Here is a 21285-nt window from a genome sequence, read left to right on the forward strand (position 1 = left end):
TGGTCAAGGTTGAAGGCATTATTCTATAGATGAGGAAAGTGGAGAATCTTAAAAAACAGTCAGTGATTTTTCCCCAAATGCCAATTAGTGGTGAGTACTAAAAATAAAAGCTCCATTCTGTGCAGGCCCATGTGTTTCTAGATCATTTTTCACAAACTTGAACAGGGAAACAGTCTCCCAGGGAACTTAGTAAAATGTAGGTTCCGCTTCAGCCCATCTGGAAGGTGCTGATACATTAAATGTGTGTGTATGAAGGTCCATCTGTGTGTGTGCAAAGGTGTACTTATGTGTGAGTCTGTGTGTGTGCATGCATGTGTGTGCACATGTGCATGCATCTGTGTGTGTGCTTGAGTCTGTGTGTCTACATGCATGCATGAGTACATGAGTGTATCTATAAATATGTGCCTTTGTGTATGCATGAGTGTGTATGCATGTATGCATGAGTGCTTGTGCATATGTGTATGTGCTTGAGTGTGTGTATGTTTGTATATGTGCAATGCAAACATGTATGTTCCTGTGTGTGTACTGGTGCACATGTACATGACTGTTCCTGCATGTAGAGTCCAGATGTGAAGCTTGGTTGTCATTCCTCAGGGACAACCTATTTTGCTTTTGGATTCAAAGTCTCTCCAAGTGATCTGAGACTCATGGGATGGCCTGGGCTGCCTGGTGATCCCTAGGCACCTAGCTCTATCTTTTCAGCACAGGACCACAAAGAACCCACTACAAATGTGTTCTTCACATGAGCACTAGGGATCGAATTCGGGTCTTTGTATTTACACAATCCTTTACCCTCTAGATGTTTGGCAAGCCCTTTGGCCCATTGACTATACTGTGAGTAGCAAAGCTGGACCAACTGTTGGCAAAACTTCACCAGCCTGGATTCATTGGAGGACAAAGAGACTCAAGTGACAACCAGAAATTTGAGGCTTGTTGACAAAGCAATACAGAGTGTCTCTGGGCCATATCTTAATCGGGGGGGGGGGGGGGGAAGCTGTCTAGCTTCATCCAAATAGAGTGTGCCTAAAACTGACACTGGAAAGCACTGGTACTCCACAGGTTGAATAGAAAGGAATTAACTGTTGGTGACCCTTCATGATAGCTAGAATAATTCAGAATGTGTCAAAGGATTAGACGAGTAAAATTTCTCCAGATTGGGGTCACTTCAATTCAGAAAGGGATGGCACACATATACCCCATGTCCTTGGGCTGGAGAATTGGCTCGGTGGTTAAGAGCACTTGTTGCTCTTACAGAGGACCTCGGTTCAATCACCAGCACCCACATGGTGACTCACAACCATCTGTTGTTACAGGAGATCAGGCACCTGAAACATCTTCTGTGACCTCCACAGCGCCAGGTACACATGTGCTGAAGATGCATATATGCACACATGGAGCTGGGAACTAAACAGAGAATTCTCAACAAAGGAATATCAAATGGCTGAGAAACACTTAAAGAAATGCTCAACCTCCTTAGTCATCAGGGAAATGCAAATCAAAACAACTCTGAGATTCCATCTTACACCCATCAGAATGGCTAAGATCAAAAATTCAAGTGACACCACATGCTGGCGAGGATGTGGGGAGAGAGGAACACCCCTTCATTGCTGGTGGGAATGCAAACTAGTACAGCCACTTTGGAAATCTATCTGGTGCTATCTCAGAAAAATGGGAATAGGGCTTCCTCAAGACCCAGCTGTTCCACTCCTTGGAATATACCCAGAAGATGCTCCAGCACACAAGAAAATTTGCTCAACCATGTTCATAGCAGCCTTATTCATAATAGCTAGAACATGGAAACAGCCTAAGTGTCCATCAGTAGAAGAATGGATAAAAATAAAATAAATAAATCCAAAAACATAAAGTAGCTACAAACCAGGTCCTTTTTTCGGCAAGATTGGAGACACACCAATGTTTTAACTAATGCTTAGAAGTTCTCCCCTTCCCGAGACTGTGCCAAATGAATGTATGCCTCCCTCCTCCTCTTCCTCCTACATACCATCCTATTGTCTGCTTCTGGCAGGATGGCACAGCTTCTGGAGGCCCAGAATTTGCCTGTCGAGAACACTGTACGCAGATTATCTCTTGAAATGCTATATTTTCAACTCTGCCTCCCCCACTGTCTTATTTTTGGTCTCGCTTCTGCTTTCTAGAATGTGACTGTTTATTTTCTATTTAGAACAGAAAAGTTGGCTTCAGAAGATGGGAGAGAAATTCATACACTAGATTTCATACCAGGATCTGAAAAAGAAATCTTTTAGAAAATTGAAGAGTCCAAATAATGCCCCAAGGGAGATTGTTTTAATCCTCAAATGTAACACATTTGGAAAGTACTAAAGAGGAGAAAGATGCTGCAAGTTTCCCATGCAATGTTCTAGTGTTTGAGAACAAAAAAATAAATAAAAATAAAAAAATTAAAAATAAAAAAAAGCTAGGGAAGAAATCTGTCACCAACAAGACAAACAGGAAAATGATGATCTCTACACAATGCATGGCCTGGAAATAACATTTAATATATAGCACCTGATGCCTAGAGAGTAAAAGGCACAGGGAAGCAAACATGGGTCAGAAACTGAAGGCATCATTCTCTCTGCTACCCTATCCTGTGATCAGTGTGGTACGAGCATAGGTTTTAAAGCCAAGGTTATCAGTCCCTAGACTATGATATCCTCTAAGTAGGGTGCAGACGATGATGCTTCAGCCACATAAAGCTCAACAGAGACTCTTAAGGCAGACAATCCACAGATACTGGAACAGTAGCCAGCTGGATGCTCAGATCCCTGCTTGGAGTACTCTTCCTACAAAGGAAAAAGGCTACTCAGAGCATTGGCTGCTGAGGTACACAGGTTTCCTGCTTAAAAGATAGGGAACTCACACGCTGACCAGAAATCTAGGACCGCCAGGTCTGGACTAGGCAGCTAAAGTAAGGAAGCTTTTCCAATCAGCATCAGGAGTGCCATGTATACAACCTGTGGATGTTAGCAGAAGATACAAACACGATAAAGATGTAAGTGACTGGAAAAGAGATGAAAGTGCTGAACAAATGGCTCGATGAGTAAAGAGGCTTGCCTGCCTTACCAGCATGAGGACCTGAGATCAAGCCCTGTCATTGTGTACAGAGACATTAATATATATAATAAAATATAAATATACTAATTAATATAATAAAACATAATTGATTAATATCATACTATTTATTATTTTTATATTTTATATATATATATATAACTTTTCTATTTATAGAGGCAATATATATGAGGTTTAGAGAAAAAAGGATTTGGGCAAATATGCTTCAGTTTTTAAATGCACTTACATAATCACAGATGAGTGTGTGGTTCAGTGATAGGCAACCTGGTAAGCATTTGAATGCTCTGTGTTCAGTCATTAGCAGGGCAACATATGAACAAGAGAAACTAGTAGCTCAATTCCATTTATTTGTGCCGATGAATAGTTACAAATAAGATAAAAAAAATAGATCTTTTAAGATCTCTTAAATGCAATTTTAATAGCATTTGAAATATAATTTGTAGAAATTAACAATATAGTTGGGTGGTGGTGGTGCACACCTTTAATCCTAGCACTCAGAAGACAGAGGCAGGGAGATCTCTGTGGATTCAAGACCAGCATGGTCTACAGAATGAGTTCCAAGACAGCCAAGGCTACACAAAGAAACCCTGTCTTGAAATGAAGAGGAGGAGGAGGACGGGGAGGAGAGGGAGGAGGAATTAACAAAATAGAGTCATTGCTTCTATAGAAAAGAGTAAAAATCATAAAATTATATTATAAGATATAAAAAAGCAATTGGTAAAATGTTTTAAAAGAATAATTTTACCAACTGAAAAACTTAAATCATAACAATTTATACTTCCTTCATGTTGCATCTAAGGATACAATGTAATCCAAACCCGTGTGTGGTGTGTTGTATACACACACCACAGAAAAGTACAAAAACTATCTGGACACTAAAATGATCAATAAGATACCAGACATCCTTTAAAAAGAACAAAGTGAAAATATTTTCCTAGCTATTAAGACTTCAATAAAAGCTAAAAGAATAATATGAAACGGGGCAGAAAAAAAAAAAAAAAACCAGACCAGTGGATAGATGGATGTCTGAGAAGAAACAGACAGATAATAAAAGATGTCACTGAGAACTTATGAGACCATCTGCAAGAAAAAGCGTATTTATATAAAAGATATTGAGGAAGATTACACATGTGGATAAAGAAAGGCAAGATTGCATCTTGTTCATGGAGCCCAGAGAAGTAAGTCCAAACCATTTATACAGCAGGAAATAACATCTTCCTAATACCGGTGCATGTGCCAGGGAGATGGTACAGTTGGCAAAGTGCCTGGGGAGCAAGTATGAGGACCTGAGTTTAGATGGACAGATGTAAAGAGCTGGCTTGGTGGTACAGGGCAAGCGTCTCAACCCCAGCATGGCATGGAGAGAGGGGGAAATCTCTGGAGATCATTGGTCAGATGGCAGCCTAGCCAATCAGAGCTCCCGGTTCAAGAAAAGGCTCTGTTTCAACAGCGAAACATCCAACATCAATCTCTGGCTTCCTCATGCAATGCACACATTTATATGTGTGCACAGACACCTACTCACACACGCGGGCACACACACACACACACACACACGCACACACACACACAGAGAGAGAGAGAGAGAGAGAGAGAGAGAGAGAGAGAGAGAGAGAGAGAGAGAGAGAGAACACATACTAACACACATAAAATCAGTGTAGGAAAGAGGTTCTTATTTAAGATATAAAATGGTATCAGCCAAAAGCCCCTTTAAAAGGCTATATACCCCCAGGAAGCAATATCCTCCCACTAGCCACCCTCATATCAGAAGTTCCACACCTCAGAATACTGTCACAAGCTGAAGACTAAGCTTTAGCACATGAACTTCTTGGGGAAATTTATCCAAACCGTTACACCTGACAACAGGAAAATGCTACTGAGCCTGTGAAGCAACGGGAACTCTAATTCACTGCGCGTGGGGATGTGGAACAGCAGTGATGTTGGAAAACGCCTGTCATTTCCTGCAATGTTAAATGCACTCTTATTATACAGCTCAGCAATGGCACATCATGGTGCTTACCCAAAAGAGCTGGCAGCGTGCAACTATACCCTGCTGTACACGGCGTGTAACTACACACTGCTGCACATGATGTTAACTGAAACCTTAATCTCCATTTTAGTGACTTAGAAACAGCTCTGATATCATTTGTAGTGGAACAAATAAAATGTGGTCCATCCATGCAATGGAATACTGTTCAGTAATTGGATGGGTTTTGTTGTTTTGGTTTGGTTTGGTTTTTCATTTTTTGTTTTGTTTTGTTTTGCTTTTTACCTACTGTACCATGGGAAGACTGGGGCGGGGGGTGGATCTTAAGTTTCTATACCAGATAGGAGAAATGTCTATCTGAAAAAGCTACATCTCTGTGCTTGTAACCATGTGACACTGGAAAAGATAACACCAAAGAGATAATGAAAATATTAGCCAGGCATCTCCTGTAACCAGGCAAGACTCCAATAGAGGGGTTGGGACACCAACCCAGCCACAAAATCTTAGACCTACACACTGCCCTGCCTACAAGATGTGCTGGGGTAAAAGATGGAGCAGAATTTGAGGAAAGAACCAACCAATGACTGGCCCAGCTTGAGACCCATGCCATGAGAAGGAGGCCACCCCGACACTATTAGTGTTATTCTGTTATACTTGCAGACCAGAGTCTAGCATAAACGTCATCACAGAGGCTTCACCCAGCAGCGGATGCAAACTGATGCAGAGACCCACAGCCAAACATTAAGTGGAGCTTGGGGAAACCTGTGGAAGAGGGGAAGGAAGGAATGAAGGGCCAGAGGAGTCAAGGACACCACAAGAAAACCTACAGAATCAACTAACCTAGGCACACAGGTGCTCATAGAGACTGAACTGCCAACAAGACAGCATGAATGGGATGGACTTGGGCTCTCTGCACATCTGTAACAGTTGTGCAGCCAGATCTTTTGTGGGACTCCTAACAGCAGGAGCTGTCTCTAACTACACTGCCTACTTCTGGGTCCCTTCCCCCTACCTGGACTGCTCTGTCTAGCCTCAATAGAAAAAGATGAACCTAGTCCTACTGCAACTTGATATGCGAAGGTTGGTTGATATTCATGGAAGGACTCCCCTTTTCTGAGGAGAATGGGAGGAGAGGTAGATGGGGTGAGGAAGGTGAGAGGGGAGGGTGGGGAAGTTGCAAGTGGGATGTAAAGGACCTTGTCAATTAAAACAAATGTTGCTTGACAATCTTGGGGAGAAAAGCTAAGATGGTGGCTACTCTGCGTGTGTGTGTGTGTCTGTGTGTCTGTGTGTCTGTGTGTGTGTGTCTGTGTCTCTGTGTGTATGTGTCTGTGTATGTAATATTCTTCTATGTATATGATACCTTTTTTACCATCTCTTCCCACCCTGTGTGCATGATGTTCTTTCATGTATTTGATATTTTTCACCATGACAAATCATCCTCAATAAAGAAACACTGAAGATCTAAATGTGCAGACATGAAAAGAACTAAAAAATCAAATATCCATAAACAAAGAGAAGTGATGAGAAAAAATGGAAGTAACTAAAAACCATTCTAGTAATTCTCAGAGCCATCCGTGTCCACTAGACCTTCTGATGGACCGGGAAGAATTTAACCATAATTCGTGGAGATGTAGCAGATGACTTGGGCTCGAAGTTACATGAATTCAGAAATGACTCCATCAAATAGCAAAGTGTCACCTAATTGTCCTTCCAGTGTGCTCTTCTAAACTCTATGCATATAAAACAAAAAGGTTTTTTAAAAAGAAAAAGAAAGGAAGTGCTCAAGAATAGTCGATAAACCACAATCCTGGTCACAGAGCTGTAAGAGGAACTGCCAGCACGAAGCGCATCCCAGCCTACTCTTCTTGCGGGAATAAACCCGGCGCTCTAATCTGAGAAGGAGACACAGCCAAGAGCAGTGGTGCATCTGGTAGAGTTGGCCCCAAGAGCAGACTTCTTTCAATGCACTTTCTCAATTCACAAATGTGTTTACACAAACCCTTCCCCCTTAAGGCTCCCTTCTCAGCGCAGGCATTCCCCTGCTCCTCCCTCATGGGGCATGTTTTCCCCTGAACACATCCATTCTCCTCCCCCACCCCACTGTTTCTATTTCTTTCCAACTGTCACTTATTTTCCTACTTCTGAAACCTAGATTTTACTTGTCACCAGCTTCAGAATCCTTGTCCAGTGAGTTTCCACAGCCTCCCATTCCTATGTTCTAGCCTCAGCAGGATGTATAGAACTAAGGAGTAAAAAGGATGATAAGATTCTGACTACAGCAAATGACCTAGTTATATGGTACAAATTTGCAGACAACCTAGTCAGTTTATTTTATGGTGATTTAGGGAGATCTTTGGCACTTAAGTGGGAGCAATGAAAAACAGTGAGTCAGTCATCCATGCTGAGATCCAAAAGCCATGACAGCTAATTGTCACATATACAAGATGTTCCTATTAGTAAATATTTATCCCCACTTTAAGATCATAATATTACTGGTAAACACTCTATGGACGAAGTTCAATTCTAAGTACAAAGAGACTGAGATGAGGCAGGGCACAGGATCCTCCTCCCTCTCCCCCTTGTTTCTAATTCCTACCTTTACCCTATTACAGAGTTCTCAACGCCCTCTTAATTCCTGCCTCCCTTTATCCTACTTTAGCCTATGATCTAAGACTAAAAGAATTCTTGGAAATCGCAGGCCCATCTATGTCATTACTTCAGTTTACAAATGGTCGTGGATTATCTGTTGAAATTAACTATGGCTAGTCCATCATTCAATACTGTCCCAGTTTCCCTCCTGCCTCCCTGTCCCATGTCCCACCTCCATGAGGGGGTCTCCCTTGGGTGCGACTGTCTGTATTCTGTGTACCGACTTTTGTAAAGCCCTGCGTATCTCCTTTGTGACACCTTCTCTGCCTTCCTTTCTTTTGTCATTTGTGTCTTATGCCTCCCACTCATCTCACTAGACATGAAGGTGTTTTAGAATAGTCCTTTAGATTTGTGTTATCACAAAATACAGGATACATATTAGGACCATCATCCTGATAACAGCCGCAATGCTAAATTGAGTTGACTTCAGTATTTGACTTTCTAGTTGAGTTCTGTTTTGTTTTAATCTACTTGTTAAGCCTGTATTTCACAGTAATGATCATAAAGTCACTCTCCAAAGACAGGAAGAGCTCATAATAACACTGAGATGCCAATGAGAACTCAATTAACCCATCACCTCTTTTACAGCTATGCTGTGTTGGACGGCTTGATGGAGAATCCTAGACTTGTGGCAATCTGAAAGATGCAGTGCAGAAAAGCAAGAGAATGCCATTACCCTCCTCCCCTTTTTCTAATGGCTTACACTAGAGGGAAGAATGTCTAAAGGGACATTTAAATTCAGAATAAAATTCTAGCAACCCCAATTTTAATTGCATACCAACTGCAAAATATTTCTCCCATTGTCTAAACAGAAGAAAGGCTATAATACACGCTGTCTGCTTTTTCAAGAACTCAGCGATTAACCTTTAAGATTCTTTTCCCGGATAAAAAGCATCTTTCTCCAGAAAAAATGTGTCTTGAGACTAGATCTTAATCTTCTAGAAATTTAACTCCTCTTGTGGATGACACTGAATCTTCAAACCCTGATAACAAAGCCCTCAGCATAATATTTTAGACACTGACATTTCAGAGACCCTTCCCCACATTGGAAAGTTAAAACAATAATTTTTAGAAGCCACACAAGAAAGCTACCTTCTTCTCCAAAAGACAAGCATATACATTCACAACACCCAATTTGATTACTCAACGACAAACGGAAGAGAAGACTGGGCCACCGTTTCCATGGAGATGGCTTGATGTGGTTCAGTTCTTCTGGGAATGAAACCAAATCCCCAACAGCAGGAAAAAATCAGCAGCAAGAATTCTCTAACATATGGTAACTGCCAACAAACCAACATGGGAAAAATACCTTCTCTCTTCCTCTGTACCAGGAGTGCTACCTAGGAGGGTACCAGGAGAAGGTCCCTGGATCCCATTGGTCATTCTGTGTGTAATTCAAAACTGACAACTACCAGGTCCCTTTGTTCTTAGACTGAAAGAGCTGTTGCCTCTGAGCTAGCTTCCTCAGCACATGGATTCCCAGGATGGCCCCTAGACAGGGATGAGAATATATCCATCCTCCCGTGACTCATTAACCCTAAAGGGCAATCCAATCTGCAAACTTATCTCTTGGGAAGAAATATAAATGGAATTTTAGTAGCTCTAATGCTTTGGAAGTCTTGATTATCACAGAGAGGAGAGGGTTATTTCTATATATTACTACATTATTATTATTATTATTATTATTATTATTATTATTATTATTAGGGACATACATGTACAGAGGTCAAATGACAACATTTTTAGAGTCAGTTCTTTTTTTCCCCCACTTTTGTGATTGTCTAGGGGATTAAATCTGGGTTGTTAGGCTTTATACAACAAGAACTTTACCAGCTGAGCCATCTGGTCAACCCCTCTTTTATTTCTCCTTCGAATCAAAAAAAACCACAGTAAGTTCTTAAACTGAAAACAATAGATTGTTCAGTTTTCCCATGCTTAATATCTGTGCCTTTTGTTTTTACACTCATTTTCATTTATTTATTTATTTTTATGAAAGCTTTGTACAAAGTGTTTTGGTCACGTTCATCTCCTCTACTACAACTCTTCCCAAATCCATGTCCTCATCCCTAACCCTCCAGAATTTGTGTCCTTTAAAAAGCAAACAAAAACCCTTAGATACTAACCTGCACTGCCTAAATGTTCTTGGATGTGCAAGAGTCCACATCTGCATTATGCATGCACCAAGCTAAAGGCTGCTCAAAACCTACACTTGAAAAGTCTACATCTTCACAAGAAGAAAAGCACTATCAGTACACAGCACATGCTCTATCCCCAATGAAAATGCCTTCTCCAGATGGGTAGGCACCTCTGGTGATGAAGCTACACAAGCACAAGCTATCTACTCAATTTTGAACAGCTCATAGCTTCAAAAAGAAGTTTCTTAGCTCTTGTTTCCACTTCCCATTTGATCATACCACTGGTCTTGGTTGTGTAAACCCAAGGAGATAAAATTAAGCCCAATGCTTTGTTTGTATGACATCCCCTCATGTACTCATAGCCAGGTGGAGCCCACTACTCCCATTTCTCATAAAACAATTCTCACCTCTGCCCTCTGCCCTCTGCCCTCTGCCTTCTGCCCTCTGCCCTCTGCCTTCTGCCCTCTGCCCTCTGCCCTCTGCCCTCTCCCTCAGTGGTGATGCTTGCTGTCTCTTACCTACCCTGCCTACTCAGCCACCTCAAGAAGTTCCTTGGCTGGCCAATAACTTGACTCTTCAGTAATGATTTTCTAATGAAAACTTGGCCCAGATTGGAGATTTCAGTATAAAAAATATTATTTAATGTAAAGTATCCATGGAGAAAGCCCTAGAGAGCAGTGAGAACTGGGGTGACATTGAGAATGAGTTGTTAGCCTGGCTATTCAAATTCACAAATACTAAAATTATATATATATATATATATATATATATATATATATATATATATATATATAGAGAGAGAGAGAGAGAGAGAGAGAGAGTTGCACTCTGGCCTACAGCTGTGATCTCTGACCTAAATTATTCACTTTTAAATTTTAAATTAATAGAGTATATCTGAAATGTTGAAACTTTTTAAGGACTGTCTTTATTCTCTATTCTCTCTCTCTCTCTCTCTCTCTCTCTCTCTCTCTCTCTCTCTCTCTGTGTGTGTGTGTGTGTGTGTGTGTGTGTGTGTGTGTGTGTGTGTGTATGAGCGTGTGCAGAAGGCAGAGGAGGATATTGAACCCCCTTGGGCTGGAGGTACAGGTATGAGCCACCCAATGGGGATGCTAGAAACTGACCCCTAGTCCTCCAAAAGAACAGCAAACACTCTAAGCCACTAGGGCTATCTCTCTAGGCTCCAAATCTGAGAACTTAAGGACACCTTCCCTGCTTAGAGTAGAAGAGAAAGAGGCATCATTCATGTCATTGGGAAACTCCTGCAAATTAGGACAGCAATTTAGCAAGCCAGCTTTCAACAGCCCAGCGAAAACTAACAGTGCAAATCTACCATTCTGCAGTGGTTCACTCATCTTTGCACAAACTTGTTATACACCAGCATGAATGATGCACAATTAGAAAAGACTTGTCATGAATGGATAATGACAGAGCCAGGAGGTTTGTCCTGAATCAAAGGTGAAGATCATCACAGGATGTTTATGGGCATATTATTAGTTTCTACATGCAACTATTTCCTTTGTCCAGAGAAAACTGTTTCCCAGGAATATAAGCCATTGTCTCCTCCATATTGTAAGTGCTGCCCTCCAAAAGGCATGTGCAATGTCTGCCTTCTGTTAACCACAAAGTCACCCTTACGAGATTGCTGATTGGTCCTCTCCAATAGGAAGATGGCTGCCCCAAGCCCATTTGACAAATTCCAAGCAAAATAAAACCATCCCACAGATCGCTGGATTTAATTACCACAGCCCCCAGGGCATAGACTATGAAACAAAAAAGGGGGTTCATTCTCAAATTTATGAGGAAGTATTATCTTATGACCTGCCTCATTGTCTAAAGCACTTGGTTACCAACACTTACAACAGGTAAAAAGTTGCCCAGCAGCAGGAGCTGCCACAGGCAAATTCTACAAAAGGAGTTGGAGGCTAAGGCCCCACATGACTATCAAATCGCCATTCTTGAGTCTGAGCATTTTTGTTACAAATTTATATCATTGTTACAAATTTGTAACATTTTGTTACAAAGTTATACAAATCCCAAACAAATATTCCCCACCTAAAGAAGAGTAGGCCGTTTCCTGGCTTACCTCTGTCTGTCATCCTTGGTCCAGCAGATCCATCCGGGACTGTTAGATGGTCCTGATTGTTACTCAACGAAGAAGTGTCGTCGCTAGATAAAGAGTTCAAAAAACCGCTTTCTGATGTGACAGAGCTGTTTTCCAGGGCCTGGCAATTGCTTCCTTCTGAGGGTGCAGGTGTGTGGACCTGTACAGCAAATGTCAGGGGGTGCCCCACATTTTCAGCAGCAGGAGAGCTGTTAACTATGTCGAGCCAGGACTGTCTTTCTTTAGATCCAGAGGAAGAAAAGCGGCTGGGTGCCCTTACTGTGTTTTCCAGAGAGGAGAAAGAACATGCTGTTTCCCTCCGTTTAGGTGAAGAAGAGGATGCCCGTCGTGAAGCCTATTTTCCTCAAATAAAACCAGGATGAGGAGGAGGATGAATGAGAGGAGAAGAAAAAGAGGCATTGTGAATTAAATTGTCATTCTCTCTGTTTTGTTTTTATTAAAATTCTCCCAGAATTGTTTCAAAATAGTTATCAGAATTTTTTTAAAGTCCAGGGACAAATGTATGAGACTTATTTCTGTTCAGCGGCTACTAGAAGTCATTCTCTGAGACTCATTCGTGTGACCTTGAGGTCACCATATAAGATCTGAAAAATCTCCATATCAAAATTTTTGACTCAAAATTATAAGCCTCTCCGACAACTTAAAGACTTGCTTAGAACAATTCTCTAGAATGCTCGTGGGTACCACGGTAACTTGTCGTCTGTTCTTGAAATCACAGTGAAATAAGCAAAAACAGCTAGAGGAAGCAGAGGTTTGGGGTGTGGCCCAGGAGAAGACTACTTAGCAGGTGCAAGGCCTCTGAGTAGCACTTACCTATGCCTTAGCACGTGACCAGCTATCCATTCATCACTATAAAGGATAAAAATCAGCTAAACATAAGTCACTTTAAAATTCTCTATTACAATTTTACATGTTGTCATTTTGTGACAGGGAGTGGGGAGGAGGGGAGTCCAGATGCCACAGCATGCGTTAGAGGTCAGAGGAGCCCATCCTATCCTTACACCATGTGGATTCCTTGTATTGAACCTGGATGACCAGGCTTGACAGCAAGCATCCTTACCTATGGAGCCATCTTGCTAGCCCCAATCACCTGGAGTTTTTAATATAGTTTGACTGAGTAAGACAGGAAAATATTTATAGCCTCTGAATTCATGAGAGAGAAGGCAAGACTGTGCCACTGATGATGAGAAATGGGTTGCTGGGACAGCAACTTCCCAGCATGCTCTCCAAGGGCAAACGATCACCCTGAAGGACATTTCATCAATCCCCAGACACAGTACCAAGGTCACATCAACAATAAGGACATTCTCTTGATATAGACACTATTTATGCTGAGATTTTTTTTTATATTAGTTACACTTGGATGCAATTTTTTTTGAGAATTTCGACAAATATATATACACATACATAGTTTCAGGGGAGTGTGTATTTTTGTATGCTCTCCATACCAAAAGAAAGATTTGGTAACTTCTTCCACTTTAAACATGATACATCAATAAAGTCCAAACACCCAGCTCATTGTGGTCTGGGTGACCCTGTATCTCCCATGTCATTAGACAGAAGGTAGCCTGTGGTTCAGTTTGGTGTCATCATCCCATTGGATAATCCTGTCCATTAGGGAAGTGGCAGGGTAGAGGTTATTAAAAGGAGGAAGCCGAGAACATTTGGACCCTCTTCAGAACCTCTGAAATACACCAAGCAAGTCAGAATGCTTGCCCGTGTTCCAACAGAGTCCAGCGCTGTGAATTTTAAGTGCTCTGGGCTTTTAATGGGAAGCTATGCCTAAGTAATATGTGTCTCCACGGATGCTCAGTGAACCTAGGCTGTCAAAGCATCACTACATCTACTGTGCATTTTCGTAAGTGTGTGTCATGCACACCTGTGATGTACATCTCCATGTGCACTCCAGGAGGCCTGAGAATGGTGCTAGGGATTATCTTCAAGACTGCTTCCACCTTATTCTCTGAGACAGGGAGGGCCTCTCCGTCCATCCCAGGGTTTACCATATGGCTACGCCCCATGGTAGGTTGCTCTAGGGAACCCCCCTCTCCACCCCCTTAAGCCACCACATCTCCCCAGTGATTACTTGGGATCTGGGAACTGAACTCATGATTTTGCACTTTCATGGCAAATGTGTTAGCCACTTGTCAATCTCCCCAGCCCAGAAATAAGTCTGGTTTGGTGTTAAAATGACATTAAAATGCTTAATAAGATGTTCATTCAGCAAAGTGCCAAATAGCTTCACAGCTGCCTACCCTAAGACACCTAGACCTATGAACAACTAAGAGAGCAAAGACCTGTAAGTCCGGCTTCTCCAGGAAAAGAACATATAAGTCCTATACTACCCAAATAAATGCACAAGTATTTCACTCATTACAAAATAATTATTAACAAAAACCTGCATGCTGTTCCAGTCCTGGCACATTCGCCTATGGTGAACTATTTTGGTCAGACTCACCTTCTGTTTGCTCAGCTTCCCTTTGTTAAAGAGACCGAGCCTGAGCTCAGTCACTTCTACTTTAGTTGGATTAGAGAAAAAATGGGATGTTTGAGGAGAAGACTATATACTCAGTTGCAGCTATACTTGCTGTGTTTTTATTAACCTCCAAACTCTCCTTAAAGGACTAGGGAAGACTAGTACACTCTTCTTGATTGTTAGTGAAATGTTCTTACATTTGTATAATTGTTCTCTTCAGAGCACGTGTGTGTGTGCGTGTGCGTGTGTGTGTGCATGTGTGTGTGTGTGTGTGTGTGTGTGTGTGTGTGTGTGTGTGTGTGTGTGTACCCGCGCTTGCAAGCACCTGCACTGGTGAGGACTAGCTGATTACCCCAAGCATCTTTCTCACAAACCCAGTCCACCTTGTTTTTTGAGACAAGGTCATTTTCCTGGAGCTAAGCAATTGGGCTTGACTGGCTGTCCAGTGAGCTGCTAGGATAATCCTACCTCTGCCTCTCTACTACTGAGATTATAAACCCATTGCCACACCAGGGATTTTTAAATGGATTCTGAGCTCAGACTCAGACCCTCATGCTCGCAAGCCAAGCACTTACCCAACAGAGCCATCCACCCTGCCTGATATTGTCTTTAAAAAAAAATTAGGAGTGAATATTCAGATTAATGAAATGGAAAGAAAAAAATGAAAGGAACTGGGGAAGATGGAAAACAAAATGAGAAGAGAAAAAGGTGTGTTAGGTGTTGAAGGAAGTCAAAGAAACAGAAACTGAGACATACAGAAGAAATTGGACATGCAGTTCGTTTCAGAAGATTCCATCTGGGACCATTTTTGTGAATAACATAGTGCCAAAATACAACGTATTATTTCTAAGATCCTGCAGCTACCAGCAGCCAATACTGGGCACAGAAGCCTAGTCTCTGTGTGCTATCTTTATCACACACTTACAAAACAACAAAGAAAATGAAGGCAGGAAGGCGTAGGTCCGTTTCCTCTCCTCCCTATCCCTGTTTGGCTAATGAGTCTCTCCTTCAAAGCCAGTTCACCTGCCTGGTCCTGTAGGAAGTCTCTCTAATAACATTGGACCGTGAGATTACCATACCTGGCACCATTTTCTACCACAGCAGATGAGTATCGTTTTATTTGACAACTTATGTTGCTAATAGCTGATTGACTGCTAGATCTTTTTTGGTGAGCTACTTGAGAACAGGCTAGTTTTAGTCATTTTTACACTTCCATTTCATTCTTGCATCTGTACCCAACACATAGTTAGTTGCTAATAAATTACTGCCAAGAAAGCACGGATCAGAGAACCAGCTCTGTGAAGAAAATCTCGCCACAGCGGTTTAGTCTCTTACTGAGGAACCTTTTCAGATCTCTCCATCGGCTTGATGGATAGAACCGCTAACTTCAGGAAAGAGAAGAATTCTTGGGGTCCGATAGACCCACAAAATGTTTCCAATCTCAAGCAACTTGGCTGACTTTAACGGGGAAATTGTTAACAGCGTGTGATTTAATTCATACCTGAATGTTTGAGCTTGAGCTATTTTCAGTGGGAAATCATATTATTGGTTGTCATTTTTACTTATTACAGTTATCTATTGGTGTGGGTGGACACGGACACAGACACACACACACACACACACACACACACACACACAGGTCAGAGAACAACCATAGGGGAAGTGGTATCCTCCTTCACCCATGTGAGTGTCTGGGATCAAACCCAGATTTATCAGGCTTGTTGGCAAAACACCTTTTCTACTGCCATATCTCACTGGCTACATGATTATAGTTTTAACTGACTGACAGAATTGAATTCAAATATTAAAATAGATTTCCTCATTTTCTCTGTAGGATATTTTTATTATTAGAAAACCATCATTAAAAATGCTACTTAGCTCTGAAGTCTCCCTTTTAAAAAAAAAAAAATGTGTTCAAAACACAAGTTCCACACGATGAAAAGTAATTTAAAATAACCACTAAAAGCTGGTAATTAGGAAGAAGTGATTCAGCACAGGTCTTAGCAGCATTAGTCAGGGTATGCTGGGAAAGAAAAACAAGAATAATAACAAGACTAAACATAATAAAAGCAAATTATAATAAAGAAAGGAAAGTATACCGCTTTCTTTGCTTATTGGTGTGTGTGTGTGTGTGTGTGTGTGTGTGTGTGCGTGCGCATGCGTGTGTGTGTCTGTATTTGTGTCTGTATGTCTGTGTGTGTGTCTGTATCTGTGTCTGTATGTCTCTATGTGTGTCTGTGTATATGTCTGTGTTTGCATATGAGCACACGTGTGTGATAGAAGGAAGGGGACACATACCATGACACACCTGTGAAGGTCAGAGGATACCTTCCTGGAGTTGGTTCTCTTCCCCTGTGGGTTCCAGGAATCAAGCTCATGTTGGGCTTGCATAGCAAGTGTTTTTACCCACTGACCGTCTCGCCAACCCAGACTTCCTATACTTTTATGCACAATACTAATAACAATAAATGGATTGGTTCTTTCTAAGCCTTGAGAGGCTTTATTTCACGAATATACTAACTGAAACAGGATCTCTTCTGTCACTGACTTCCTGCGTGACCTTACGCAGTTAGCAGACAGAAGATCGCTTCCCATACCGGTCTTCAGTATTTACGTGACTTTGCAAAAGTCATTTTTACCTTCTGCTGTCTTCCTGTCTCCTCCATTGGCCTACACTCTGCACCAGGAACCTTTTAATACCAAAAATATTTTGAAAGCAAAACTGCATCACAATCTGCATCTGCTGGATGAAATCTTCTACATTTCCATTTCATTATAAGAGAAGGCACGCAGGGCTCCCTAACAACACTGCCCCCTTTCTCCCCGTTCCCGCCATCTTGGCATTCCTCCTGCCCATGCGCAGATCCGCGGTTCCTTCTGCCTGACAGGCTTTCCCTGTGTATCTCTGGTTGGCCGTCTTTGAACTCAACCCGAGTTTCAGTTCCGCACAATCTCCCCTAATTGAAGTACACAAAGCAGTGATCCTACTGCCGCAACCCCGTCCACTCTTTGGGCACTTCCAATTCTATCTTCTTTACAACGCCTGGCACTACTTGACGACATTTGTTTGAATCATTGCTGTTGCCCCTCTTCAGCTAACCACCTAATGATACTGATGCTCAAAGAGGCAAGAAAGTGTCCTCCACGGGACCTAGCAGGTGGCAGGTACACAAAATTATGCATCAGCTGCCTGATTGACAGATACATTGATAGGAGCAAATCGTACAATGTGAGAGAATATATTTTTACTGGTTTTTTTTTTTTTTTTCTGAGACACAGTCTCACTGTGTAGCCCAGACGGGCCTCAAACGTGGACAACTTGGACTCCTCTTGCTTCTGTGCCTGAGAGCTGAGATTACAGGTATGTGGCACCATTCTCAGACTAAAATAATATCCTTGGTAAAGCATAAGCATCTTGAAATTTCTACCTATAATATAGTCAGGTTTACTTCTTGGGAATTTGGTTTCCTCATTTGTAAAACTGAAATAGGAATTTTCTGAAAGTCGGATGAAACTATCCTTCTTAAGGGGTGTGAAAAATCTCTGCACAAGGCAGTACCATTTTACACGCTGGAGAAATGGCTCAGACGTTGAGAGCAGGCACTGCTCTTGCACAGGGTTGGACTTTGATTCCCAATGCTCATGTCCAAGTGGCTCACAACCTCTTCTAACTCCAGGTCCAGGAGCTCTGATGCCCTCTTCTGTCCTCCAAGGGCAATTCACTCATGTCTACACATCCACCTCCACATAAAAAACAAAACAAAACAAACAAATCTCTCTCTCTCTCTCTCTCTCTCTCTCTCTCTCTCTCTCTCTCTCTGTGTGTGTGTGTGTGTGTGTGTGTGTGTGTGTGTGTGTGTGTGTGTGTTGTCTCAGGTCTCTTTATTGTGTAACTGGTTGTCCTGGAACTTGACATGTAGACCAAGCTAGCCTTGAACTCACGGAGACCTACATGCCTCTGCATCCCGAGTGCTGGGATTGAAGGTGTGCAATCCATGCCTGGCTCATAACTTTTTTAAAGGAATGCCTGGGGAAATATTCTTGGAGAATAAGGATGAGGCCATAACAGTAACTCACTTTTCCACCCATCCATGCATTCAAGGTCAAATACATGCTACGTGCACTTATAAACATCACGAATAAAGCAAAATATATAGAATTGAACATGGCTTCTGACTTTAAAGACTTGGTGATTAGAGTCTAGAGAGATAACTCAGAGGTTAAAAGTGTATGTTACTCTTACAGAGAGCCCAGGTTTGGTTACCAGCAGCTGCATGATCTCCACTGGCCACTTCATACGTGTGGTCTGCATGTACACACGTAGGCACACATACATACACATAAAAAATTAAACATATTTTAAGTGAATGTGGTAATTATATAAATAACACAAACACATAAAGCCCCAAGAATAAGGTCAATTATAGTAACAATTAATGAAACTCATTATATGAATGCAAACTAAAAAGACTAATAATAAAAATTTCCCCCCCCCCAAAAAACCAAACAACAAAAATAAAAGCAAACTAAAGGGGTACATTTGTCCTGGCCTAGAAGGCCAGGGATGCTTCAGCGAAGGGAGCCATGCTTGAAGTAGACTGAAAGATGTCATAAATGTGGGAGCGGAGTGGCCTCCGAACTAGAGCTTTTCCAGCTGAGAAACTTTCTCCCTGCAGGTGCAGAAGGGAGTCTCGGAGCAAAGCAGGCATTTTTCTGGGTTGATGACAGAGGGAGAGAGGGTGGCAAGAACGTGGCAACAAATGTGAAATCTCCATGGCCTCGAAAAACAAAGGCCAAAGAGAAGGGCCTGGGTGGTGATATCTGCCTTGAATCTTAGACATGGGACAAATAAATAGGCAAAGCTCTATGAGTTGAAGGCCAACCTGGTCTATGTGGTGAGTTCTAGGCAAATCGGTACTATTAAAAACACCTTTGGGGGTCGTTTTAAAGCAAAAATCAGACTAGAAGCCGGGAAAGAAAGAGCCTGCTGTTTCAATGACTCAGACAAGAGCTAATGAGGGGGTTAGCGTTAGCCCGTGGGAGCAGAAGGCAGGAAGAGGTGGTGGGACAGCAGCCATGCTAGCAGGATGTGAAAACGAACTGTTAAAGCAAGAGGAAAAAAAAAAAACCACCAAGTTATAGCAAAGTTTGAAAGTCAGTTCAATTTCTAAACATAAAGCTTATGATTTTTTTTATGTCCTAAGTAGAAAGGTAGTTTTTTTTTTTAATCCCTATTTCTTGAGTGTATGTATATGTTATAGGTTTGGGTTTACATATTATATTCACTGGGAAGTCTTGTTGTAATTACCTCCCTGCAAGTATCTGTACCATTTTGTGTAGCAGACATTGACTGACCAAATGGCATTTGGTAGACAGCTATTCAAGAGATAGACTGCTTAAATAAAATCTGTATTTCTAAAATTATCCTGCACTTGTTTGCTCAGTTTTCAACTTCCTCCTCTATCCCTGGCCAGGGAGCCTCTTTTCAGGGTTTATTTTTACTTCCTGCTGCTTTGGCTTGCTTTAGATGGCTTGTTTCAGCGTTCTGGCGGACATAAAGGGAATTGTTCTTCTGAAAAGCATCAAAGAGTGAGGACTGGATCGTTCTGTTAAAATAATCTGCATGAGCTGCTTGAAGCTCGGGTTATAAATATTGATCACACCCCACCCCCTGCCTTTTTTGTATCTGATCCAACTTTTGGTGGGCCACCTTCCATGCACACTCAAGTCCCAGCCATCTCGCTTCCCCGAGGACCTGAGCGCTGCTCCGGAAGCTCATCACCGGCTAGCACCGCAGGCCTTCCTGTCTTCTATGAAAACGTGCCTCTCCCTGATGCTCTAGGTTCCCTCCATGTACTGGTCCCGGTCTCCTTTTAAGTTCCAAATTGACTTCACAACCCTTCTGCTCCGGTCATCCAGATGCTCCCCTATATCACTCAGCATGGAGCATCAAACACCTTAGCGAGCCCACAAGCCCCATCAGGGATGACTGGCTTCATGTGCTCCCGCTCAGGCAGCATCTTGGCATCACTTCTCACCAATGAGACCTCGGCTGTGTTTTCTTTAGTGAAAAACTCCTGCTCGGCAGTCACTTGGCTGACGCAAAGTGCCGTGAAGGCCTTTCCTCAAATCTAACCAGTGTGGGATACAGTTGATCGTCCATGTCTACTGGGTACCACAGCTCACTCTCTAGCTCCTCCCCTGGCCTCCTCCTCCACCCTTCTCTACTTCTGCCGCAGGAGACCATCCACCTATGATGATCATCTGCATCTATCTCTTTGGATAGGAAGTTTCACCAGACAAAGAATGTGAACCATTCACTAATGGAGCCCAAGTTCTAAGAAGAGGGTTCACAACTTAAAGTCAATCCACATGAACAGACCAGGTTATTAGACAGTGTTGGTAAAATTAAACTTGGAAGAAGAAAAACATGTGGCAAAAAATTCCGTGCTATTAATAGGTCTTAAAACACTTAGTAACTTGGGATACTAGAAAACGTGAAATGAGAAGCTGCTTCCTTTTATACTCTCTGAAAAATTAATTTGAATAGTGAGATCTACAAATTGCCTTTCAAAATGAAATGTACAGAACCCCCATCTATTTTTAAGCCTCTTAAGCCCAGGGGGCGGGGCTTATCATTTCTTTAAGAATCAGGCCACGGTGAGATGATTCGGTGAACAAAGTGTTTGCCATTCAAGCTCAAGGATCTGGATCCGGAAACCTAGCACCCACATAGAACACTGAGCACGGTGGCAGGAAAGTGCATACAGCGCCAGCAGTGGGGGCAGTCTGGACCCTCCTGGCTAACCACCCTAGCACATCAGTG

At 42.1% G+C, this 21285-nt stretch overlaps 1 protein-coding gene across 11 annotated transcripts in view; it reads right to left on the bottom strand.

Annotated features, from left to right (window-relative positions):
- Ipcef1 (interaction protein for cytohesin exchange factors 1) overlaps nt 1–21285 on the bottom strand; it is a 155265-nt gene that overhangs the window by 14001 nt on the left and 119979 nt on the right. For all 11 annotated transcript variants that reach the window (XM_051164429.1, XM_051164434.1, XM_051164431.1 and 8 more), the window contains one exon: nt 11945–12317. In XM_051164429.1, coding sequence (XP_051020386.1) covers nt 11945–12317 — 373 coding nt within the window. The remainder of the gene's footprint in view (nt 1–11944; nt 12318–21285) is intronic.

This window comes from Acomys russatus, chromosome 21 (genome assembly GCF_903995435.1).
Source record: "Acomys russatus chromosome 21, mAcoRus1.1, whole genome shotgun sequence".
NCBI lineage: Eukaryota > Metazoa > Chordata > Mammalia > Rodentia > Muridae > Acomys > Acomys russatus.